Source organism: Carassius auratus, unplaced genomic scaffold (assembly GCF_003368295.1).
Source record: "Carassius auratus strain Wakin unplaced genomic scaffold, ASM336829v1 scaf_tig00214575, whole genome shotgun sequence".
Classification (NCBI taxonomy): domain Eukaryota; kingdom Metazoa; phylum Chordata; class Actinopteri; order Cypriniformes; family Cyprinidae; genus Carassius; species Carassius auratus.
Genome location: NW_020527719.1, coordinates 67,721 through 95,432, shown reverse-complemented (window position 1 = coordinate 95,432; position 27,712 = coordinate 67,721). Strand labels below are relative to the sequence as shown.

Here is a 27,712-nt window from a genome sequence, read left to right as displayed (position 1 = left end):
TTATATGTTGGACATGATGCGTCTCCGTTGTTGGTTGTAATATTGGTGAAGTACACTTAGTACACTCTTCAGCAGCAACAACAGTGCCATATACTCCGCCATTTTTGTGTATGTTTGTTCGCACTTGCCTTTAAAATCGACACACACTGCTCATGTCTACATACCTAAAACGTACTATGCACGTGCAAGATGTCACCGTTTTCAAAGATTCCCGTTTTGGGTGTTTGCTCTGAAACAATAACGGCGGCATTTCCAAAATTTTGCACTTTGAAACTCATTTTCCAAAATATGCAATTTCAGTCCCCAAAACACTGTTGCTATGTAAACGAAAAAGCAAAACGGATAAAAAGTTTCCCATTTATGGCTGAAATTGTTGTCGTGTAAATGGCCCCTTAGAAAGACAATCTCTGGATACAAACGGTGAAACGGTTGTTATTACTAGAAAATCACACCTCTGGAAAAGGCTGTTAGCCAATCAGAATTAAGGACCAGAAAAAAAATAAAAATAAATAAAAAACTTGTATACATTGTATACATTGTATACAAGTCTTTTCACAATGTTAATGATTTACTGCATTTCTGATCAAATAAATGGAGCCTTTTAGTGAGCATTAAAAAAAACTTATTTCAAAAACATAAAAAAAAATCTTACTGACCCCAAACTTTTATAACTGCAAAAAAAGCAAGAAACGATAAAATGACTAATAGCCAAGAAGCATTATGAATAAATGCAGACCACCTCAGGTACCTTTGGTTACACAATGTCAATCCACATAAAACATGTCGGTACAGAAGAGTCCCTGATCGGAAGCTGTTTGCTGCTGAAGACATGCTGTGGTTCTTATATAAGGAAAGGCAGATGTCCAGACATGTAAATGTTATTTCTGTTTACAACTGATGAGTGTTAAGTCTGTATGAGTGTCCTGTAACATCTTATTAGAGGCTTGACACCTGAAAATAAGCGCTTTTTCTTCCACGTCTTCCTTGCATTCCCTATAAGGTCCACTACTTCCTGGACAAGAGTATACATTTACATTTAGTAGATGCTTTTATCCAAAGCAACTTACAGTGCATTCAGGCTATATATATATATATATATTATTTTTTTATTTATTTATTTTTTTCTCAGTACGCGTGTTCCCTGGGAATTAAACCCCACAACCCTTTGCACTGTTAACGCAATGCTCTACCACTGAGCCACAGGAATTATACAGTATAATACAGGCATAATACTGACTGAAAACTATCTGACCTACATTTATGAAGATAAAAGTGAAGTGTATAAATTCTTTGCCACTAAACAGAATTGCATTAATAAAAATAATGAACATTTTGAGGATTTGGAGTAGACTACAGTGCCACTAAAGCTGCAGAAATAAGGACTTTGCTTTTAACAATGAAAAAAAGAAACTTGAAAAACACAATATATACAACTGTTAGCAATTGTGCTCCACCAGTAGCATAAAAAATTATCTGATTAACGTATAACACACAGACTGATTTCACCTTATTGTACATTGTATTGAGCAGCAGAAAAGTGTTACATATGCACCATTACAATCTTAATATCACCAATAATCTAAAATGTACCATACAGAGAGCAATTGCAATCATTTTAACATAAAAATGCTTGCATGCATTATGCTGAATACCAACAAACGATATTAAAACTATTTTAGCAATAACATAATTCAAAATATTACATTAGACTTACATGGACCCCATAATTTCTCTGTGATATAGAAATCATCTTTGGTCAAAAAATAATGTCTAGGGATTAAAATCTATAACAGTAATATATAACAAAAATATAACGTTCTTAAAGAGAGAATTTGATTAACAAAATTACATCCAGATGGAGTTCAGGTGTTCTTAATAAAAACTGCAAAAGACTGCATTTCATTAGGGAGGATTGTGCTATGAAAGGTTAAACATTTTTGTTAAACATTTCACTTTTGCAATTTCATATCAGCAGCTTTTCTGGAAGAACTAACCATGAAATGTGCCACAATTGTTCTAAAAGTTTGTTTCAGACACTTTTCAGGAGGTTTAGAGTCATACTGTTTCGTAAGTTATGTCTATGAAATAATAATTAATTTCTGTTTTTTTATTAACAGAAATAGGAAGAAATTCTAATTAGAAAGTACATATTAACATGCCCCTAAAAGGCACACAAAAACAAATGGAACTGTCAATGCATGCTTTTAATGCCAACCAGCCAAATCTTTTTGCACACAATTGCACCAGACTTCATGCTAATGGTCAGATTTACTCATCTCCAGGCCATCCGAGATGTAGACAGGTTTTTTTTTTTTTTAATCAGATTTTGAGAATTCATAGCATTATATGACCTGCTCACCAATCGATCCTTTGCATTGAATGGGTGCCGTCAGAAACAGAGTTCAAACAGCTGATAAAAACAACACAGTAATCCACACCACTCCAGTCCATCAGTGTATGTCTCGTGAGCTGCATGTTTGTAAGTAACAAATCCATCAAGACTGTCATTTATGGCTAAAATAATAGTCCTCTATCCAATATTGCTTTTTCCAATGAAATTTTTCCAATGTAATCTGAATCAGGAGAGAAATATGCATAGAATTCAAGCAAAAACTGGTGAACTTTGATTTAGGAAAACAACAGGGGATGGACTTTTTCACTTGAGGAAGCGTTATTTTGAATAATAGACCCAAAAACATGGTACAGTTAAAGTGTCTTGATGGATTTGTTTCTTACAAACTAGACTGGAATGGTGTTGTTTACTACTGGATTATTGTGATGTTTTTATCAGCTGTTTGGACTCTCATTCTGATGGCACCCATTCACTGCAGAGGATCCACTGGTGAGCAAGTGATGTAATGCTAGATTTATCCAAAACTGTTTTTAAATGAATAGAGGAAGAGGTAGATTTTCAGCAAAATTTCTTTTTTTAGTGTAATTCATTCTAAATTCATTCTAACAGCAGCCACTGATGGTCACTGCAGTTTCAATAGGTGACAGCCAAGCTGTGTATTGCAACTATTATGATGTCTAAAACAGACACAAATTATTAAAAATAAACTGTCCTGCAAAACACATACAGTATTTTGTGCGTAAACTAAAAATAAACAAAATATTGCTGCTGGTTTCCCCTTTAATAGAGGAATAATGTGGCCTGGCCAACATTAGTAGCTCATATGTTGGGTTTGTGTGTAAAGGTCACAGTAGAGTTTAAAGAGACGGAACACAAAGACAGACAGCTTTTGTTGGAGACTTGTTAAAGTGATGCAACAATAGTGTCCAATTCCTTCTGTGCCTCCTCATCCTTTAAAGAAAACACACACACACAGAAAAACACAAGAATTACAAAGTGCAGACTCAAACTACAAAAAATCTGATTCATCAGAATAAGAAAACACCTCTTTAGTCTGAATGTTCATTGCAGAAGCAGCGTCACACATCTGTTGGGCTTGACTCCTCTGACCCAAGTCTTTGTAACACTGAAAAGAGATATAGTGAAATAAAAGTAATATACGTGCAGTTACAGTAACACATTACAATGTTCTCAATGCTCCTTAAAGGCTTTACTGGCTCGGTTTCAAAATCTAGTGCACTGCAGAAGTAGAAAGTATAATTGTGTTGCATGTTAAATGATCTAAAACTAGTGGAAGAGAAATAATAAATGTCAATTATATACAGTGCTACCATTGAAGTCTCTTAATCTCACCAATGCTGAATTTATTTGATAAAAATACAGTAAAACAGTGATCATTTAAAATATGATTTAAAACCACTTTAAAGTAACACTTAATCATTAACAATTGTTAATATACGTACACAGGAAATACTGTGAAATATTATTACAATTTAATTCATTTCATATTATTATTAATGTTGATAGAAGTATTTGCAGTTTAATATATATATATATATATATTTTTTTGGAAACCATTATACTTTTTGCAGGATCCTCTGTGAATAGAACTTTTTTTTTTTAATGGCATTTATTTGAAATCACTTTTTTTTCTTTTTCTTCCTTTTGTTACAAGTAGAACATTCTATATTGATTAATATTAAATATAGTTAGGATGCTGCTTTACATTTACATTTAGTCATTTGGCAGACGCTTTTATCCAAAGCGACTTACAAATGAAATGCTTTGGAAGGTAGCTGTCTTTTTAGGTGGTTTTCAGCAAGGCAGCTCAATAGGTTTGGAACAGAGCCAACAAAATTCCTATGTAATTATTAATCAATATTCAGTTCATTAATAAAATAGGCGAGACCTGAAGTCCTTACCTTGGCTAAAAACACATAGTTGAATTTTGAATACTTGGGACTGATCTCTTCTACCTGTAGAATCAAACAAAGGACAAACATAGCAAATGCAATCTGTCATTCACAGGCAAAGTGAAATTACTTATTCACTACAGACTGCTGATGTCTAAACACAGACTGTTTATGTAACAGATTTTCTGCATTTTAGGTGTAGTTAATTAAATGAGATCATGAAAAACATCTCTCTTGAAAGAAGGACTGCACTGCTGGCAGGCAAACATCTAGGGTACGTTTTCAAACACTTTGCGTGTTAAATGAGATATTAAACAATTAACATTGCAGGCAGTAAACCTCCACCTTATAATCAGAGCAATAAATAACACTGTAGACATTTACGAGACTTACACAATCACACAAAATATAAACACTGCAGTAGCCACAAATATGAGGTTATGTTTTTTACAGGGTTCTTACACCCTTTGATAAACAGATTTTTTATTATATTTACATAACTTTTTTTGCTGATTATGATTATTGGATGAGGACTTTACAGTCAATATCTTAGGGCTTTTCCCTCATATTTCTAGGTTTTCCATAGCTTTCTTTAGATTAATTCAGTATTAGTTTTATTTAGTATTATTTAGATTTTTTTTAAGTCTTTCTTTAGTTTTAACACCTTACCCACTATAGCAAAAATAAGTAAATAACTTGTATTTTAAATTGTACATCTAATAATAAATTAACCACTTTTCTTTTAATAAATTAAACACAATTTATTTTATTTATCAAATGTTAAACAGTACACTATGATGATATATATATATATTATTATTATTTTATTTTTTTAATGTATTTATTGGATTTAATGTATTTTAATTTCTTTGCATTTGATGGAAATGTCTTTGACCAGTTTAATGCATCATTGCTGAATAAAAGCATTAATAAAAAATAAAAAAACACCTCTTTTGAACTGTAGTGTATGTGAACATTTCAATTTAAAACCGAAGGCATTTCCAGCTTTCACTCTTTTATGAAGGATTTTCACTAGATGACATTTGTGCATGAACCTCACTTTGTAAATGATAATACAGTATCATGTATGTTCTTAAAAAGCCTAAGGAGATCATGGCTGTTCCTCATGTTTGATTTTATGCACCTACTGCACTAGTAATAGGTGTAGCTGCAACGTTACTGGTGCAGTAGGTTTCCACATACTTTTGGCCATGTAGCATGTAAAGCTGGATTCTGTATGAAGCTGGATCACTCAGTAAGTGAATGTAGAGACAATGCATTATTTAGTCACAAGCTGTTGGTACATTTCAGTTTTTTGCACAAAATTAGACTTATATACACTTCCTTTAATCAGTCGTGCAGTTGCTGTAACTCTCCAGAATGTTTGTTGTCTTGGCAGCGTGCAACAAGTCTAAGCACAGACCCCTTAAATAAGAAGTGATGGCTGGGATACAAAGGACAGGAGAACATCAGAGGAGAGAGCAACTTATGTAAAAACACTGGATGTAGGTCAAGGGCTTTCAGAAATGAACAGGGTTTGTTATTTAAACTAGGACCTCTAAGACATAATCCCTCTACAGCACATACTGTACTAAGAGAATCTCTGCACAGTTTATGGCGGGAAAATCTGGAAACTGGATTGGTTGTTGGAACTGCAGAGGCAGGACAAAAAAAAATCTGTCTACCTACAAATTTGAAAACAAATTTGAATTTTAAATAACTAATTTTATCAACAAAATCTGTTATTTGGTAGCTCTTATCGCCTACCCAAACTTCATGTTTATTCAACTGTTTGGCCTCTAAATAAAGAGGCTCTTTACAATCAATCAAAGGCACGTCTCACCTTGAGGAAGTTCTGCAGGGCGTCCTGGACCGTGGCACTGGGTGGCTCTCCAAACAAAGTAGCAGCGACTTTCCTCTCTATCCACGTACATTGTGACACCTGCACACAACGTGTTTATGGACAAAGCAAAAAAGAACAAGAACTCCACTTATCAACATACAAATAGGCCCATTGCCTAAATAAATGAATTAGTTAATTAATTAATAAAAACGGTTTATATTAAAATCATTAAGAAACACCTTAAGAAACACTCAATATATATTCACTCGAAAAATCTAATTTGCATGAGAAAATTAATTTATGCCAGAAAATTACTGAAATAAAAAAAATATATTTTTGCAGCACTAACAGTCTTTAAACATTTTTGACCAATGAATTTTCCCAGCCCCAATTTTTTCATCATTACATAGAATTCACTACTGTTAAAAAGTTTATATATATATAAAGAAATTAGACTTTTATTTAGTCAGGATAAATTAATGACAAAAATTGCAATAAATAAATGTATGTTACTAAATTGAAATTAATGCTGTTTTTTTCTACTTAACACACATACACACAAACCACGACACAATTTCCAAAAAAATATTAAGAAGCTCAACGTTCAACATTCAGCAAATTGGCATATTAGAATGATTTCTGAATGACTGTGTGATAATGTAGACAGGAGTAATGCTTTAATATCACAACAATTAATTACATTTTAAATGATGCTGAAATTGAAAGCAGTTGTTTTAAATTGTAATAATATTTCTTCATATTTCTGTTTTTACTTGACCTATGATTAAATAAATGCAGTCTTGGTGAGACTTTTTTTCAAAAACATTCAAAATATTATCAACCCCAAACGAGTGAATGCTAGTGTATATTCACTATAGAAATGTATATTAATATTTATTTTTGTATAAATTTTGGCCTTTCAGACTTTGAAATAAAGAAAAAAAATACATTTATCTGATATTTCCAAGTTTTCCATGAGCGTGGGGACCCTGATTCATGAATATCCCAAACATACTAATACCAATCGCCCCGTCACTCACAGCATAACACCAGCGACCCAGCAAGTAATACGACAGAGGATCTTCAGGCTTCAGCTCAATTGCTTTATCCAGATGATCCTTGAGACATAGAGCAAGAGAAAGGAAGAGAGAGAGAGAGAGTGAGTGTGTGTGTGTGAGAGAGATCAGTTTCTTTCAATGTTGCACGACTTGTCTTTTTGTGCTGATCTCTACAGCTGAGATACCACAAATATTTCTCCTGAACTCGCACGAACACAGAAAAACCCACCACACGCATCTGTCATTCAGCTCCTCGTTCTCTCTCTCTCTCTGCTAGCTCACCTGCCAGAGCTCTGCAGGTGTGTGGTGTTTGGAAATCTAGCTGACAGCTAACATAAAATACAGCGTGTATCAGGGACTGATCTTCTCTTATGAAATACGTGTGTGTGCGTGTGGTACCCTCATTCTCTTTCCACTTGTTTTAGATAAGATTATAAACACTAACTCTTACAGGAGCTGATGCTATGCTCCCATCAACACATACAACCACTGAAATCAACTAAAATGACATTTTGGCTGAGATCACCATATCATTTACTGCCCTTTAACTCTTCTCTACATGAAACGCAGGAATAACTGTGTAAATAATTAAAAGTGGAAGTAACTGGAAGTAACTATTTCCTATGTTGACATGAGCCTAGCAGTAAACAGTCCATCTGAACTGCTCATATATTCTGCTGTCTGTATTTAAGCTTTAAACATCCTGGACTGAAAATATACAGGGGGGGTGGGATGTGTATTTGATATATTTGAATTGTTTTGATTTTGCTTTTAAGTGTAATGTTCTACAACATGGCAAATAACCTATATTTGTCTACACATTTGACATCCAATCAAAACATAAGAAATGTGGACATTGTGTAAAGAACAAATACGCATACTCACCTTAAAAAGATAACCATTTTTTATTTTATTCTGAATAGATTCATATTCTGACAGGAGCCCACAGAGTATAGCATACCTATGCAGAGATCGACAAAAACAGAGAGAGAAAAGAAAACAGTAATTAGTAATAAATTAATAGAAGCTATTCTACACTCTTAAAAATAAAGGTGCTTCACGATGCCATAGAGAGAGACCTTTTTGTCTAAATGGTTCCATAAAGAACATTTAACATCTGAAGAACCTTTCTGTTTCACAAAAGGTTCTTTGTGGAGAAAGAAGGTTCTTCAGATTACGTAAAGGTAAGAAAGAGATGGTTCTTTTGAAGAACCTTTTAAAGCACCTTTATTTTTAAGAGTGTGTATTCTATTAATTATAAGAGTTTACTCATTTGTGAAGACACTGTGAAAAAACCTCAATATGCCCTAACCCAAACCTCAATATTCACCTTGAACAACCTGTTTCCACACAAACCAATCACAAAGAGTTTCACAAAGCCAACATCCAAGAAAAAGCTGCAACTGATAAACCTTTAATCTCAGACACCAATGTTAAAATGCAAAAATGATGGTGTGATGATCACAAAACCTGGATGAACACCAAAATGATCTTTGACATCCGCTCTGGCCGAATAAATCACTTTACTTGAATATTATAAAACCTAGTTTTGGAGAGTAACTGTCAACTGGAGACTATACAATAGTTTAGAAATCTATTTTGAGAAGGATAGAATCTGTATTAAAGAAATACACTTCTAATTAATAAAAGTAATAAAGAAAGATTTCAACATTTTTGTCAACTTTCCTACAATATCTTCATGCTATGATATAAGCACCAATGAACAGATGAGTACAAAACTTTAAAACAAAATTAGCATCAGCTCTTCAAACTATAAATATTGCATCTAATAGGAGTTACAAGTCATTTCTCGTTAGAAATGAATCACGTCTCTAATTACTGACTGAATAAACCACATTCAAAACCACTGTAAATTGCTAATTAATGCACACCTGTTCCAAATTGCTAGTTAAACCACAGACATTTAAACTAATGAACCCACCTGCAAAATAATTTGTCTAACGGTTTAATACTAATAGATTTACCTAGGCTATTTTATAAAGATTGCTGTCTTGTATCATGTGGGAAAGAAAGAAAGAAAGAACCATCACAGAATCACAACTGTAAGTAAAAAGAGACTGATGTGCGTGTGTACATGTGTAGTTCCAGTGTTTTGAAGGGCAGGTTCAGAGGTGATCAAAGCTTTTCCAGCATAGTGATGTAAATCCTGCTGGTACTCACAGTCAGACAATGGAGCCAGCCACAAACACCTTTTATGTGCATGATAAAGAGGTGAAGGGGTCAAATGACTGTCACAGGAGGTGACAGGGGCTCCGTTTCTCTGAAGCGACTGGGGGACAGATTCTGTAGCCAAAAGCCTTTGACCTTGAGCTCACCAGAGAGAAACTCAACACCAGGTCAGACGTACCTTTATGGATCGAGTTACTATACTTGTGTGTGTGTGCTTTTGGAATGAAGCTCTTTTACTAGCTGTTTAGACTGCAAAATGCATCTAGGAAGAGATAGCAAGGGCATCTATTTCAACATAACTTCTGTGTCATGCATTTTAATTCATTGATTGTTAGATGAAGTTAAGATCGTGCTGTACTGAATAGTCTCAGCTGCAGGCGGCACGTCCACGGACCACCCACAGTCTGCTTACTGACCATCTGAACTTCCCAATCTAGCCAGATCTAATCTGATTGGCTGACTTTGTGCAACTTTTGAGAGTAAGAACGGAGTTTTTTTCAGAATTAGGAAGCCAAATTGCATTTACAAGGCTAAACCGAAAGAGTGCTGCAGGGATGACATATTTTCGTAAGACAAAACCCATAAATAATATAAAGTTTGTGGTGAATACAAGCTCAAGATATTTTCTCATTTTATTCTATGACATACATAGGGTAATATCCACTTGTGCCGTTTTTTAAGTTTTGTGGGATTCATATAATGCATGAAAGTGAAAAGGGCTAAATCTACTAGGTGCTTTCACAGACTCGTGCTCATGCAAACTATTCAAACTCAAACTTTCAAGGAAAATTTATATATATATATATATATATATATATATTTTTTTTTAAAGAGGTGTTGGGTACGTTGTGGTGGTGACGCTGAAGTCATGACCCTGGTGTAGTTCGTTTATAGCCTGCGTTTAGATTTTTAATTCTAGAAAATATATTCAGGCCAAATTAATTAAAGCTTAATCATGTTCATTTGTGAAATGTAGCATGATGCAAAAAAGTAGAACCATTAACTTTTGATGCTAACTTATTTTCTGCAATAATGCAATGGAAAAATCTTATTGGGTTTTTGTCAACAATTAAACCAGATTTGCACAAACTGAATAGCATACTCCGCTTTGTTTTCTAAGTTGTCTAAGTTGACTAGAAATTATACACAGTTTATGGTTAATGCCATATAAAATGTAAAACTCACTTTATGTGTTGCTGAAATAGTGTGTTCCTGTAAAGGTAGACAGAAAAGTGGACTAAGTCTTTATGCTGTTTGTCAAAAGTCTGGCTGTTGACTGAATAACTGCAGGTTCTCTGCTTTTCATAGAGGATGACTGAGAATGAACATTGCATCACCTTGTTTGAGGAGCTGTTTTTTTTTTTTTTTAGCTTGGCATCACTGCAGGACAGACAGTGTAGGAACACATTTCACGTATTTCTCCCAAAGAAAACAAACACTTGGGCAAGTTTTGGCAATTTCTCTGTCTGGCTACTGTGACTCAATGGGGCAGAGTCGGACAGTTATATTAAACTCTCTACACCAAAAATAAGATGCCCAACCAAAACAAAAGATCACAAAGTCTGTGATGAGATCTTTGGGTACGGAGACGAGAAATGGCAAAAGCTCTGTTCCGGAACCAAGTTTGCTGCCTTCGACAGCCCTTTTAAGTTATCATAGTCATGTCATGCTATTGAAATGAAGCCTAAGCTAGGCAGCAACATTCTGCTGATACTTTGATCGAATTCCAAGAAAACATCAAATATCTCCTTAATGAACCGAACACTCCCTAGAATGCACTGCAATATGCTTATTGAAACAAGATTACAGAGGATTATAAAGATATATTTCATTCAATACTGACAGATGTTATAGTATCAGGATTTTACCTTTGCAACATGCTGGCATCAACATCTGAAACTATTCGATTGCAATTTGTTGCTGCCCGTCACTTATAAGGTACCATTTCATTTAAAATGCTTCCTATGTAGACAACAGACACTGGTTTTGGAACAGAGCTAAACAAAAAAAGTGAAAAAAACAGCCAAAACTGACAACACATTCCTGATTACTTGTGAAAAATGGCAGTGCATGGACATAAAAGTTGAAGATCACCAAAAATAGCTCTTATGATGAATTGCAAATAAATTTGAACTGAAGCAACATGAAGACATACCAGAAGTGATTACTAATAACAACTGCTGGCAGAGTCGGTACAGGTGGAGAGAAGGTTGCTCAATGTTCCCGGGGCTAATTCCTTCCCCCCTCCTTTCACGGATTGGTTTGTGAAGTGTTTTTATTCTTTGCTGTCATGTTCTGGCAATGCCCAGAGGCCTGAACATTTAACCACAGCAAAGTAATGGAAACCAGTGGCAGAAGTTCTGCTGGCTGAATGAACACGTCACACACCTGACAACATCTCCTCACGCCAGCAGTCTGGGATTTCCCTCCACAGGGGCATTATGGGTAAACATCTCCAATAATAAAAACTGTTTACCATATGTGGATACTTGGTGAACAAATATTGTAAATTTAAATTTTTGCATATCTATTTTCAAACATTCTTCCTAGAATTTGTTTGCAAATTAATTTGGGGCTGGTTTTCTTTAACAAACGCTCTCCCTGTGTTTACTTCTGAGCACCGTTTAGCAAAAACAAAGTGCATGCTCGCTTAAAAAATGAGGACCGCCATGTATAAGGTGGCTTTGACGCAGCATCTCATCCATGCAGAACCAAAGTCTAAATCCTAGTCCTACCTACAAATTAATGAATATGCTGCCCTGCATGCACTAATAGTACCTGCAGGAAATGCAATTGTAGTTTCATAATTAAAAAGACAATTTAAAGCAGATGATGTCGAGTTCATCTAAGTTCACCGGCCATGAAATCCAAGAGTGTTAAAGAAAACAAGCAGATGTTTGTTACTCTATTAGTGTAATTCTTTATGCTCAGAACAGGTCGGGGAGGTTTTGTGAGCTTCAGGCAGTTTCCAGTGTTCTGCAGTGAAACTTCTGTAAAGTTTATTCTATCTTGAAATGTGTGTGTGTGTGTGGGGAGAAAGAGAAAGAGCAAAACCAGAATGAAAATGACACTAGAAGAGGGAGAGAAGGGATTTGTACATGTAAAAGTGTGGTTTGGCCACACTGAGGGTTGCTTAGAGTCATTTCGGTGAGTTGAAATATTATATAGACTCACACACTCATGCATGCACAAACCACAAAAAAAAGTCAGCCGAACAGTAAGACTTGTGGCTGCCAAAAGATTATGTAAGTTTAATCAGTATTTTCCTCATGGGCAGAGAAATCCCCTGAGCAACTGGCCACAAACAAAGAGGTCTAAGAGTCAAAGACTCAGACTCATTTTACCTCTTTGCTAAGAACAGAAAGTTCTCTCTCATCACCTTGGGCCGAGCATTCAATAAAGTCTCAATGACAAGAGCTGCCATTGCCATTCAAGGTCACACAAGGGAAAGCAGCTATGTTGCAGAATGGAAGGATAAATGAGATTAAACCATGAGACACTGACCGAAACCTTCAGCTCAGGGAATCTGGCTAAATAAACATCAACCCCCAAAAACTGAACAAATTTGAAGAAAGAAGAGTTAGACAAGTATCAAGATTTTCTAACACAGGTTCACTCAGAAAAGATTTACCAACTGCAAACAGTACAGTTACATTTACTGAGATTACAAGTCAAGCTGAAGTGTTGTGTGGTTGCCTGGGCATTGCTATGCAGTTTCTAAGTTTCCATGAGAATGCAAATGATGCGGTTTAGGAGAGGTTTTGTTCAGAGAGCTCAGATTTATGATTTTCTGGTAATGCATGATTAAGTTTTACTTTGAAGGACTGACCGGAGTCATATATAATCACTGTTAAAGTAAGATATTTTTGCCCTATTTATAATCTAGAAATTTAAACATCTTTGAAAGCTAATAGCACACCTCTCCTCAACAAGTGTCACCATTTGAGAAATGATTTATGTCCGCTGAGTAATGCATTTAATACTTTATAGGGTAAGTTGTCAGTTCAAATCCCTAATATAAAACTGAATTCTTGTGTAAACCACTGATACTGTTCCAAATAAAAAACTAAAAAAAAAAAATTAAACTGGACTTTAAGGACTAAAATGACAATAAGGACATTTTGAATGTTACAGAGATTTCAAATAAATTCTGTTCTTTTGAACTTTGAATTGATCAAAGAGTCCAGAAAAAGGTATCACCATTTCTACAAAAACCTATGAATAAATTACATTTTAAATATATTAAAATAGAATCAATTTCTAACTGCAATACTATTTCCCAATTTCGATGAACATAAAAGCCCTTAATCTTACCCTAAACCCAAAATGACTTCAAACTTTTGGACCTTTTTATAAATCCATTGGAAATTAAATTACCAAATGTTTAAATGTCAAAACATGCAAGAAAAGTTTTACATACAATGGAACTGGCTCTGCTCTTGATACAAGAACATGGTCATAAAACTATATTATAATGTATCCTTCACACACTGCATCATGAAGCAGAGCTGCTGCAAAAAGGACAGGGCAGAATTCAAGAGCTGAAGGCCAGATCCTTAATGAAAACCATAAAGCCAAGGACACATCACAGATAAGAGCAGCAGTTAACTGAGATGTGTGTGTGTATGTGTGTGTGTGAGAGAGAGTGGGTCACAGTGACCTTCCTCTGCACTCCATGTGATAATCCTGGCATCTGTGAGGGAACGGAAAGCATTGCAGAGGGATTCACACAGGCAAAATACAGACACAGAGATCAGTGAACATACCTTCATTAAGACACCCTGTACCAAAACAAATGCAAACAAATGCTGCACAGCTCACAAGTACTGTATTATGCAGTTTTAGACACCGTAAACATATTAAAATGCATATTGCTATATTTTTAAGACAAGCATAGGAACCCTTCATATTACAGTATTTAATGGATTGACTGCCATCAAAACAGTCGAACCATTACAGCTCAAAAAGATTTAAATTAAAGGGAGCCAAAATTGATCTTGCAGTCACCTGCTTTCAGCTAAAAGAAAATAGTAGGCAGCTTGCCCTGTGCTTGGATTAGGCAGTATATGATTTCTGATGATATGAATCTTTCAAAGTGTGTTAAGTGATACGTTTCATCATGCAATACATGAAGCTATGAAGCCATCGTGTGTCTTTCAATGTGAGGAAATATCTGTTTCTCACATTTCAAAACTATATCAACAATATCAGATGGACAGGCACAAAAGCATCCACATATCAGCATGTCAGTCAGTCCACAACATTTTTAATGAAATTAGAAAATATGCCTTAAAAATACCATTAGAAGGTTTTGGGTCTGACAGTATGATTTTTTTCATATTTTTAAAGGAGCCTCTTTTGCTCATCATTGAGATGTATGATGGATAAATGAATACAGTATGAATTAATTGATGAATACAGTAAAAAGATTGATTTTTGCAATTTAAAACAATAAAAAAAAATGTAAATGTATCCCTGTGATGGTAAAACTGAATTTTCAGCATCATTACTCCAGTCTTCAGCGTCACATGATCTTTCATTCTAATATGTTTATGTTGATAAAAAAAAATAAAAATTACACTACACCAAAACTGCAACAAAAACACATAAATTGCAAGCAATTAAGTAGGTGTGTGTGCATGTGTATTTATATGTTAGCTTTGGGCTGTCTTTGCATGTGTTTACATTCCTGGGGTGTGGTGATGCTATCAAGAGGGTTTTGTAAGATGAGTGAGCACATCCAAAGGAGCTGGCAAGCCTGAAAAACACCTCCGGTGCAGGACACCCACACACACACACCCACATATACATTCAGAGACCCACAGACACACCAGAGCCCAGGTGCTACAAACAAATATGCAAATGTTTTCTACTTATGAGGGACAGATTTCTGAAAAAGCTCTTGAATAATGTAAAACCTCTTAAAAAACCAACCTGAGGATACTGAAGCCACACAAACTCCAGTAAAGTCTAAGTTATGCCAAAAGGTGTCAGTAATAGGTTCATGGAAGACTGGAAATAAGCTTGAATAGTCAGTTTCAACAGGTTCATTAAACCTTAAGACAAAAGTCCTAGTTAACTGGACAACAAACTGATTTAATATTAACATGAACTTACCACTGATGACCTTCAGCACACAGTGGATTGATGGAAATGGCCTCTTCACCAACTTTTTTTCCTAAAATAAAAAAAATGTAAACAAAATAAACAAGATGTGTGTGAGAGACCAGCAGCATCCGGAGTGTTTTCAGTCCTAAATGAAACAAAAATGCAAAGGTTTATTTTGCAGAAGATGATCATACACCAGTTCACAGCTGGACTAGTGAGACTTCCTCTAGAGATTTAAATAGAAGTGATAATTGGCCTGCTTCCAAACTTTGACACTAAAGCCTTCACACAGAGAAGTGAATGAAGAACAGCAATTATAAAGGTGCTATGGTTAAAAAAAACTGAACTAGTTAATCCTGTCTGTACATACACACATGGATCAAGCTGCTATTGTATTACATTTAATTGCTAGGGAGAGAAGAAGAAAACGGAAGAGAAAGACAATGGAGAGTGCAGACAGATTAAGAGCAAATCACAGGGCACACAATAATTCATATCATAAAGAGAGATAACACTTGTCTTCTTCACAATTAGTGGATGTTTTGTTTTCATGAATAAGTCAAGATGGTTATAAAATAATTAGGCTGTAAAAAAATCTTAACGCAACTGAATATTACAATTCCTTAATTATTTTAATAAATCACACTTCATTTGATGAATCAATATTTGTTGCGAAAATCTGCCAAACCTTGATAATTCAATGCTATTTCGTGATAGTCGAAAAGCAAGCACTAAATTTTAACCAGTATGTCAAGTTATTCAATTCTGGGCACAAATGTCTGCAGTGTATAAATAAATGTCAACCTGTAATCATAAAAGCTTTGATTACCATTCTCAGCGCAGCTCTTCTTCTCTGCATGGTCTACGGCAAAATCATGTGCATCTGCATAGGCTCTGGACAACCGCCAAAGGTACTGGCACTTCTGATCAAACTGGAAGCACATACAAAACGCGTGTTAATTCAACATTTTACTAATAAACCAAAAGCCATCATACACCAACATCTGGGGAAAGTAAGATTTTAAAATGTTTTTGAAGAAGTCTCTTATCCTCACCGAAACTTGGTAAAAAAAAATAGAGTTATATTGTGAAGCATTATTTTGATTGTCACTCAGTAAATTCCTAATGTTTTGCTCATTCTTATTATTATCAATATTGAAATCAGCTGTTCTGCTTAATATTTTTTTAGAAACCGTGATGCATTTTTTTCAGGATTCTTTGATGAATAGAAATTTTAACGAACAGGATTTATTTGAAATAAGTTGCAATCACTTGTAACATTCTAATTGTAATTTTTAATCAATTTAATGGATCCTTGTTGAACTAAAGTATTAACTTCTTTCAAAAACATTAAAGGAAGTTATATTGAGCCCAAACTGAGCTGTAGTTTGCATACCTCTGCTTTCCTCTCCAGCAGAAAATTCAGGCCTTGTGCTTTCTCTTCCCCGTTACAGCTGTGCAGTCGGTCTGCTTTCTGTAGCAGGGCTGTAAGCTCATCCACCGGCTCCTGCAGTGGCCTTTGCTCATCGTCACTTTCCTCCTCCTCAGAATCTGTCAGTGCTGTTATATACCTGTAGCACACAGCAGAGATGACAGTGAGCCTATATCTGTTATTATGCTTGAACTGGCTTCTTATGAGACTGACACTTGATGCACCAAAAAGCTTTTGATGTGTTATACAGGTCAGTGCTTGACAACAAGAACGTAATTTACATGTTAATTTGCTTAAAAGTGACTCTTTAAAAGGAACAATTCACCCAAAAACAAAAATTATTCACCCTAAGGCCATCCAAGATGCATTAGAAGAAATTTGGCCAAATTTAACATTACATCACTTGCTCTTCAATGGATCCTCTGCAGTGAATGGGTGCCGTCAAAATAAGTCCAAACAGCTGATAAAAACATCACAATGATCTACATGACTCATGTCCATCAATTAACATCTTGTGAAACAAAAAGCTATGCGTTTCTAAGAAAGAAACCAATCATAATGTTTTTTTTGTCTTGTCTGAATCAGGAGTGAGATATGCACAGGTTAAGCACCGTTTGCAAACAAAACCAGTCCAAAACAGTTCTAAATAAAATAAGTTGTAGATTTTGATGTGAAAGTACATAAGGAGGAAGCATTATTATGGACTCACATTTTGCCAGAAACGGCATTGATCGATGGACTGCAGTCGTGTGGATTACTTGTGCATTATTGTAAGGATTTTATCTGCTGTTTTTACTCTCATTTTGATGGCACCCATTCACTCTATTGGTGACCAAGTGATGTAATGCTACATTTGTCCAACTCTGTTCTGATGAAGAAAGAAACTCAACTACATCTTGGATGGCCTGAGTGTGAGTAACCTTTCAGTAAATTTCATTTCTGGCCAAACTATGAACTATTAAAACGAACTCAAATACATTCACATTACAGAGGCCAAGTGGATTTTTAAATGCTTTACAGTATCTTCAACATAAAAGAAACCTCTCAGCAAGCTCAAAAAAAAACAACATGCTTAAAATGTGTTTCACCTACACAAGTAGGTGAAGGACTTTTATTTGGAGGCCAAGCTCAAGTTTGGTAATGAATGTACAAACTTACAGGCATTCTCACATAGGTCACTGATGCAGTCAGTAATGGATATGCATTCATAAAGTGTTTACATGCAAAACATCCACAGGATCTGTGCACATGTGACGCAGATTAATTAACCGTTTACTGAGATTGCCGGTTTCAGACTGACACCTGAAGGCTTTCATGTAAAAACACTGAGGGTTGTTTATTTTTCTTACAAGACATGCAATACCTGCCTAACATTTACAGCCTTCGACAAGCGTCCTTTTTTAATGACTGTAGGCGTGCACTAACACTCGCAGCAGCTGAGATGAGTGTGTAAAAACATTAATTACAGGTTAAAGTACAAATGAAAGACTTGAGAAAAAGTGAAAACTTAAAAGGCTTCCATTAAGAGCTGGCACCTGAAGCATTTGCGTCATTCGCGGTTCGTGAGAACATTTGAGACTTCGAGCGATAGTTCTGCAGGGATGTGTTGGAGCTGGAACCTCCGAGGGCACTTCAATATAACATACAAGACTGTCGCTCATGACAGTTAAAGGAAATCATCCACAGCCGGTGTGTTTTGGATTTAAGGGGCTACAGTTACACATTAAGTGCCAGAGATCTGACTCATTTTGGCCAATCTCATCAGTCTGTCTGAAATGATATCGTTCTCAGAGCCTTATTATGACTAAACGTATACTGGCAACTCTTTTTCTGCAATGTCATCTAGACATAATTATGAGTCACATACCAAAACTAACTCAATTTGGATATCCTCAATGCAACACAAGCAATAAACAAAATACTTATATAATACATATGTTTTGGAAAATTATCACTTTTGAAAGAAGTCTCAGTAAAAAAAAAAAAAAGAAGAAGAAGAAGAAAAAAAACAGTAAGATTGTGAAATATTATTCGAATTATTTAATTTATTAGAATGAGATCATTTTTTTTTATTTATTATTATTTATTATGTTTTAAAATGTCATTTATTCCTGTGATGCAAAGCAGAATTTTCAGCAGCAATTACTTCAGTCTCTGTGTCACATGATCAGTGAAATTATATTTGATAATATTATAAATATTATAAATTAAAATATATTACAAATATATTATATTATTCCACAAAAATATTAAGTAAAACAAAATGTTTGTCAAAAATGTTCCTTGAGCAGGAAAACATCATATTAGAATAATATTTATTTTAGGATTATGTGACACTAAAGACTGGAGTAATGATGCTGAATATATAGTTTTCCCAAAACAGGAGTAAATTATACATTACAGTATTTTAATAATTACACTTATTTTAAATCATAATAATGTTTCTGCTGTTTTACTAATAAATACAGCCTTGAGCACAACAGGATTCTTTCAAAAACAGGTTTAATTAAAGTCTGAATGAAGTTGTCTTTCCTCGATCTGGATTGGAGGACACAGCCACACCAAGGAAAAACAGAATCTTCCACAGGGATTATTTCGATGCCAATCTTTTATCTCCCTCTTTGTCTGGCCATCATGAGCAGAACTGCAAATTCAAGAGTGCAGTGTTTGTTTGAGAGCACGTCTTACATCTGTCCTCAGCAAAGATCAACAACTGTCAAGGATCTGGCTGAACACTCAGATCTCAAGCATCCCTTGGATGAACATTAACCAACATCATTAGCACAAAGGTTTGCCTTTGCATTAGGCCTACTTCCCTGCTTCTGTTTTGTTTATCTTTGCGGGGCAATGAAAACCAGGTCTAATCATCAGATCTCTTCATTTGACGTACAAACACAAAAATGCTAACTTCAAAATTACCCTCTCTAATGATGAATGAATCTACAGTCCAAACTGCACTTAAATTGGAACCAACATTTCCATTTGTCAGCGTTCAGTGCAATTGTGAAAAGAGCCACATGGGGAGGCGGGGGGGGGGGGGGGGGGGGGCTTTTCTGTATGTTTTCATTCATACATTCATTGATCCTCTCATTCATCAGCTAAAGTCTTTCTTTCTGTCTGCTGAGCATGTTCTCTCAGTGGAGGTGCTAACGAACGTTGCTGATCATGAGATAAATCAGCACATTCCACAACTCTATTCTCATTCCAGAACGATTCACGCCTGTCCACTATTTGACTACTGTACATCTGTCACATATCACAATGAACCAAGGACATTTTCTATGAGGAGAAAGTGCCTACTTTGATTTTTCGAATGAAAAAAAAAAAAGTATAATATTGGTGGTAAAAAGTGGTAAATAATGCAAATGCAAAAATTAAATCCTTCAGTTTCTGTAGTGAGCTAAAATGGATTAAATAATGTAATAGTTGAGGTGAATGTAGTTTCATCAATTAAATAAATTGAGAATTAGATTTAGGTTTTTGTTTTTAATAATCTGATTCAGTTTAAATTTTTCAACCAATGGATGGCACACCATATTTACAGTTCTAAAAGCCAAATTTTCCTTAATTCTCAAGAGGGAACATATTACCACATTATTTAAATAATAAACTTACATTTGGGCTCTAAAATGGTTTAGATAGAGAAAGAGTGATGGTTTGTGCTCTTGTTTTGGTGAACACCTCCACTGCCCAAACAGAGCTGAATGAAACTCAAGTCTTTAATATGCATAACAAAGTGCAAAGACTTTGTAAAGGAGAGCTGTTCACGGTTACCATCCCAACAGTCACCGGCTGTGCACACATTCAGATGACTTCATCAGACACAGCCCCTAGAGTTTGGACAAACAGACCGTTCTTTATTCCTCTGGAACAGTGCTAACCCCCAAAGCCAGGGGTCAGTAAGGTTTTCTTTTTAAAGAAATTAATAACTTTGGTTCAGCAAGGACACATTTGATTGATCAAGAGTGACAGTAAACATTTTTAATGTTAGATGCTATAAATTTACAAGACCCTTTAAAAGACCTTAATCGTTATGTCCTTCTCAAGGTTAATGTGCAACCAGTGCCATACTTTCCACAGAGCAAACATTATAATCACAACCAATTATAGCCTCATATCTTCTCAGAAACAGCAAGTCACACGCTTTAAAAAATAAATAAAAGTAAAAAGCACAAGTTGAGAAACTCAAAAACTCACATTAAATCAAAAATGACGTTTCTTTGCTTGAGCATCTATACGGCACAATTCAGTCACCCTCCAAACACAATGATGTACTGTCTGCATCTTTAAAAACCTTTATTATACAGCAATACCAGACAGTCTCACAGATAAACAATGTCTCAGCTCAATTATTAAAGAGCACTCGCACATTTCCATCCTTACGCATCTGTAATCTGACCTGTCTGCCTCTATGTAAACAATAACTTTACATCCACAGCAATCAAACACAATAAAACGGTATCGTTTCAAACATTCAAGTATGAACATCCTTCAGCAACCAAGGCAAGCTGTGACGTGATTGCACTCAAGCAATGTAGGAACGGTGACAGAAATTACAAGCTCCTACATGAGACGGTAAAAATTAGACCGTGATAACTCAGCAGTCACTCTTTGAGATTGATCAGCCGGTGCTTTCAAGAGAGACAGAAAGGAGGAAACTGTTTTGACAGATGAACAGTCCTTTGAAACCCACGCAGGTCCAGGACCAAATTACACACAAGCTCTTGAATCAACGTTCTGTGCTTGATTGTGGTGTTAAAACACATCCTGCCTGCTCAAAGTAAAACCATGATAACCGAGCAACACAAAAGCCAGTCATGGTCTAGAAACGCTCCACACAGACATACAAAAACAATTTATGAAAACTGAACGCCTCAAGTGGTTCCTTTATTTTTACACTTGGAGTATTTGGATGCAAAGATGCACAAACCAAGCGGCTTAAAAAAAACAAATCATTTTTGGACACTGAAGGTGCTGAAGAACATAATGTGTCAAAAATAACAAGAACTAACATTTAATGCTATGGAAAACAAAGCAGATTATTTCTGAATGGCTTTGGGAGCAGAATTTAGTGAGACTGGAATGGACTTGTAAAGTGCTTAGTGCTGAATTTAGTTAACAGTTGTTCAAATGAAAGGCTGGAGGCATTGGAGTTCATCTCGTCTGTACAGAACGCTTTCGGCTCTCTCACTGAATCACACCTAAGATATGCACACACTTCTAATCCTTCTACAACTCTACATTGTTACATTTGCCCAGAGTAGGGGCATGAAAAAACTAAACACCAAAATAAATACATCCAATTTGAAACCTAATTTCATGAATTTCCAGCAACAACCATAATAAGTTATTATTAGCTTTCAATACATGCTGACTAGAGATTCATAATAAACAAACAAATAAATAAATAAAACATCAAAATGAAAATTATTATAAAACAGATAGCTCCGGTCCTTGGTTCTGATTGGTTGAGCCACGTTCAGAGCTGTGGTACATTACTCAGCAAACATACACCTTTTGTGTCTGCATCTGTTGTTTGTTGTTTCTGAGGAACTGCATTGTTTGGCAGAAGAATGTTTTTATTAGTGCTGTCAAATGATTAATCGTGATTAATCGCATCCAAAATAAAAGGTTTTTTTACATAATATATTCTATGCATATTTATTATGTATATATAAATACAAACGCATGCATGTTTATTTAAGAAAAATATGCTATGTTTATATATTAAACACATATATATACATATAATATATATATATATATATATATATATATATATATATATATATATATATATATATATATATATATATATATATATATATATATATATATATATATATATATATATATATATATATATATAATCTAAAATATAAGAATACAAATATATAAATGTATATCCATGTAAATATTTCCCAAATATATGCTGTATGTGAGTGTATATATAATGTATTATATATATATATATATATATATATATAGAGAGAGAGAGAGAGAGAGAGAGAGAGAGAGAGAGAGAGAGAGAGAACACACACACATATTATGTAAACAAAAACTTTTATTCTGAATCGCGATTAATCATTTGAAAGCACTAGTTTTTATTACTGTTATTAGATTTATTAGCTTTGTTTTATTTTGTGAAACCTTGTCCTGACAAGCTACGCAATATCACGTTCATTATCGCAGATGAATTTCCTTCAATAATGAATGCGATAACGCATAGCTTGTCAGTGATCTTCGGATCTGTCAATTAAATGCCGCTCCATTTGAAAGCAGGTGATGGCGATTTACCGCTAATCAGGGAACCAGCTTTACTGACTAAACGTGCATGATAATCGTATGCGATATATCGCCCAACCCTATATAACAGCTAAGGGGGAACAGAATATGAAATCATTTCTCCCTAACAACGCCCCTTGGCTATTATAAATTCACTGTAAACCACAGCTTCACGGGGCTTATTGCTTTATTTGAGTTATAACACCTACATCATGAAACTATAGTTATTAAAACTCAAATAAACCAACAAGCCCGTGAAGCCTTATAATCATAGGAATTGTAAGGAATTTAAAAGTTCTGGTTATTTATATGACCCTTCTTAATTATTTAATTCACATTCTTTGTACAATATTTATGCTTTAACTGGTGACTTCTGAAGGATGGTGTGACACTGAAGACTGCAGTAATGGCTGAACATTTGTCTTTGTATAATTTATTACATATATTTATTTAACATTTTAAAATGTATTCAAATAAAAGTTATTTTAAACTGTAATACTATTTTACAGTACTACTGTTTTTACTTAGAGACTTTTAAATCCCAAACTTTTAAATCTACTTTCTATGCTCTCAAATTCTTTTTGTTATTCCACATAATGAATGTGCAAAATGAGAAGGTGTATTAGCTAAACAAACCTCTCTATGAAAAAAAAGAATAACCTGCCAGGTTGGCATCTCGGTAAACTCACCCTCCTTCACTCTCGGCCTCTTCTGAGCTTTGTTCTTCACTTCTGTCTGAGACACCTGCTCTTTTTCTCCTGGTGGGAGTTCGATGAAGTGGACTTGCTCTGCGAGCACTGATATCATCCCTGCTCCGGCCCCTCAGCTGATCTCTGACGTTGTCCTGCAGGTGTGGAAGTGCATCCTTCAAGGCTTTTACCTCCTCTTTGAGCTCAGACACACAGTGGATCAGAGCTCCCAGCCGATCCAGCACCTCCGCCTGGCCCGTCTGTAGACCCAGGCTGCCTGCCGTGTGATCTCTGTTGCTGCTCAGGTGTAGGACTCTTCCACCGCCTGCTCCTATTTTGCGGAAGCAGACAATCGCCAAGCTGATCCCAGCAGCCCCTGCCAGAACTCCCAAAGCCAGAGCCCTGCTGTCCGCTTGTGCCATCCTTAACTACAAAGACAAAAGAAAAGGTCTATTTTTAAAGGTTTTTTTTCTTCTTAATTCATACATTACAAATATTATTTTACATATAAATCAATAATATAAAAAATATATATTGTAAAAACGTATGTTTTATTATAAACATATATTGGTTTAAGGCGAGACACTGCAGGCAAAAACAATGTTTTTTCAAGCACCTGTCAATTTTGAGATTTTGGGCTTTTTGGTTTTTCATAAAGTGCTTTTTCAAACTAGTGGAAGGAAAACATCCAAAAGACACTGTTAAGTGTTTCTTTTATAGCACTTTATCTGTTTGTGTCAATAGATTTCAATTACAATACATATTTTTAAAGGCCGTTTTCTCAAAATGAGTTTTTTCTTCAACACTGAGCCATAAATCTCCACTTCAGTAGCACGTACACACACCAAACTTGACATTTTTATTCCTGTCTGTATTCTGAAGATTTTTACAGAGGGATTTGTTCATATATATTTTCCTTGATTATATACAACATTTTATTCCCCCCAAAATTGTGAAAATATATTGTTTTCTGGCTGTTCAAAGTATTTTCTGAATTATGGAGTGACAAAAAAAGATAACCAGAATTCCCTCTGTAAAAACATTTGACTCTAATATGTCAAAAAAATTAAACAAAAAATGTGAAACTGACTTCATCTAGTGTTCAGATTTTTGTACTAGAAATGTATGCAAATTAGCACATATTTCATTAAAGAATGCCTAATTTGCATATTTAAACATAACATTTTTGAAAACTTGTAATACAAAAAATGTTTGTAATAATCAATGTAATCAATCAACTGGGTAAGTAAGGTGATAACTATTAGATATTTTTTTTTCCCTATTCACCTGCAGTGTCTCGCCTTAAGTGGATTATTGAGCCCCAACATGAAAAACTGCAAGAAAAATATGACCATTTTTGTATCTCAATTCAGTATTTTTCAAGCAAAACATGCTTTCTTGTAAATTTTATTCAGTTTAAACTCAAGGACATTTTATCAGTTTTTCCTGTGGCCTCAAATTCACTTTCCATCCCGTAGATTTAAAAAAATAAATAAATTAAAAAAAAAAGAAAATAAGTGTCCTAATGAAATCATCCTACAGAAAGTGTCATCATTTTGGAAGCAAAACCACAGCAGATACGTCAGTGAGGTAGCAATGGATGTAACTTATTCTGTGATGTTTTGTGCTGTAAGTTTGTTTATTTTACTCTAAAACATCCCATCCTGTTTGATACAACTGAAAAAAAAAATAGATTGCATAAAATGTAAAGTTTACACTCTTTCAATCTTTATTTTCACAAGATCAGCAAGAAAAGAATCACTAATAATGAAAATACATAAATATTCTGGTACAGGCTCTCAATTCACCTTTAAGTTAAGTAAACCGTAGCAGTGGTATTATATACTGTTTCAGCTGTATACACACTACAGGACTATGCGATCTGTCTATATACGTACATGCAGCGGAGACAAAAAAAAAATAACATTATAACAGCATCCGAGCAGGCCCCATCAGCAAAGTCATAAAACATAAGCATTAAACAGCGACATTCTTATAAAAGAGCAGCTTTTACCTGTTCAATCGCTCCTGAGCGCAGCGGTGCGTCTGCAAAAATAATCCGTATTTGAAGCCGTGCTTGATGCTAAAGGTTCCGCCCTGATAATGCAACCATACAGACAACTTCAGTTAAAACTTACATTCAAAAAATCCACGAAAAATGTTTAATACTGAGAAGAAGTTAAGAGATTAATATTGAATGATTATCTAACAAAAGGAGTGAAAGAATGCATGGAAAAGGACTGCTTACCTACATCTGTTCCTATTAGAAAAGTATTGAGATGGTACCAAGGTAGCAGATGAAATATAATATAATATAATATAATATAATATAATATAATATAATATAATATAATATAATATAATATAATATAATATAATATAATATAATATAATATAATATAATATAATATAATATAATATAATATTCAGCTTTTAAATGGGAATCCTGAGAATACCATGGTTGTTTTTGTTCTCATATTTTTTTTTTTTTTTTTTTTTTTTTTGAGAGAAGCAGCTACTTCATACTTTGTACCTTGAACATTGTCTCTATAAAGAAGCACCATCATTAAGAAACACACTTTATTGTTGTGCATATGTAAAATTGCAGATCATAGCTAGACAATCTAAATGACCTACCAAAAACTGACGAGACAAAGAATCAAAGTTCATTGAAATCACTCATTAACAGATTTGCACTTGTGATCTGCATGTTCACTGTTAATATACGCCACTTTACAAAGGCAAGAACCTAACCCACTCCAGAACAGACTTTCAAAAAAATGTACAACTAGGTTAAGCTCCAAAACTAAATCTACTTGTCATGCATTTAAAATATCTGTAACTTACTCTACAGTTGCATAAACAATGTCTTGAACACAATTGTATGCATATACCAAAAAATAAGACCAAAACCCTGTCTTAACACTCAAAGAAATGTTAGTGGGTTCAAGTCTGGAAAGCTTACTGTAATGGAGCCGATCTGTGGCCTTCACTGCTGTGGAGCTCAGTGCTTTGGTGAGTTTCCCTCTAGTCTATATAAACACAAATATCTGATCAACCTTGAACTATGATTTCTGTTTCAGCTGCACTGATTGGCTTTGAGCAACTTTGCATAAACATTCATTTAATGGCACTACTGGACTCAAATAAAGTATACAGTTCACTGTATATCTATTAGTCTTGCATTATTAGTCATAACATTATTGAGATGATTAATCATTTTGAATAGAATTTGTCCTTGTATTTATGTTCTTGGTTAAGTTTTAATTAATGTTAAAGGGAAGGTCCACCCCAAAAATGGAAATTGTGTCATCATTTACTCAACCTTAGGTTGTTTCAAACCTGTATGGCTTTCTTTTTTTTTTCTGCAGAACACCAAAGAAGATTTTGAAGAATGTTGGTAACCAAGTTTCAGTTCTCATTCAGAATTCTTCAAAATATCTTCTTTTAAGTTCCACCAAAGAAAGAAAGTCATACAGGATTGGAAAAATGTGAGGGTGAGTAAATGATGACAGGATTTTTATATTTAAATAGTTGTAGTAAAGCGACATTGAATTTTGGAGAAAAGTGCTATCAAAATACGACTGACTGATATGCTTATATGAAGACCATCTGCTTTTGGTCCAGATGGTGTAGTTATAACATCTACCAGCAGGTGTCTCATGGATCATGTTAACTGTTGGAACTTTGACCCCTTGGTCAGACCATGCCAAATTAAAATAATTCACATTTTTGAACCTTCCCGTTTTGTCATGGATATGCTCACTAGCCTCTTAGGTCTTCAAAGCTGTAGCCTATCCACATTAATCTAAGCTTTGTTTTAATGTTGTGCCGTTTCAGT

At 34.7% G+C, this 27,712-nt stretch overlaps 1 protein-coding gene across 1 annotated transcript; it reads right to left on the bottom strand.

Moving 5' to 3' along the window:
- Positions 1–1,243: 1,243 nt before the first annotated feature.
- Positions 1,244–26,872, bottom strand: LOC113092370 (regulator of microtubule dynamics protein 2-like). Its single transcript, XM_026257955.1, has 12 exons — positions 26,837–26,872; positions 25,886–25,968; positions 23,872–24,299; positions 16,862–17,036; positions 16,295–16,397; positions 15,475–15,535; positions 8,053–8,128; positions 7,150–7,227; positions 6,110–6,208; positions 4,276–4,329; positions 3,399–3,479; positions 1,244–3,304 (listed from the first exon to the last, which is right to left on the bottom strand). Exons 3-12 carry the CDS (start codon positions 24,291–24,293, stop codon positions 3,257–3,259), a joined length of 1,197 nt encoding a protein of 398 aa, XP_026113740.1. The 5' UTR covers positions 24,294–24,299; positions 25,886–25,968; positions 26,837–26,872; the 3' UTR covers positions 1,244–3,256.
- Positions 26,873–27,712: the final 840 nt, after the last annotated feature.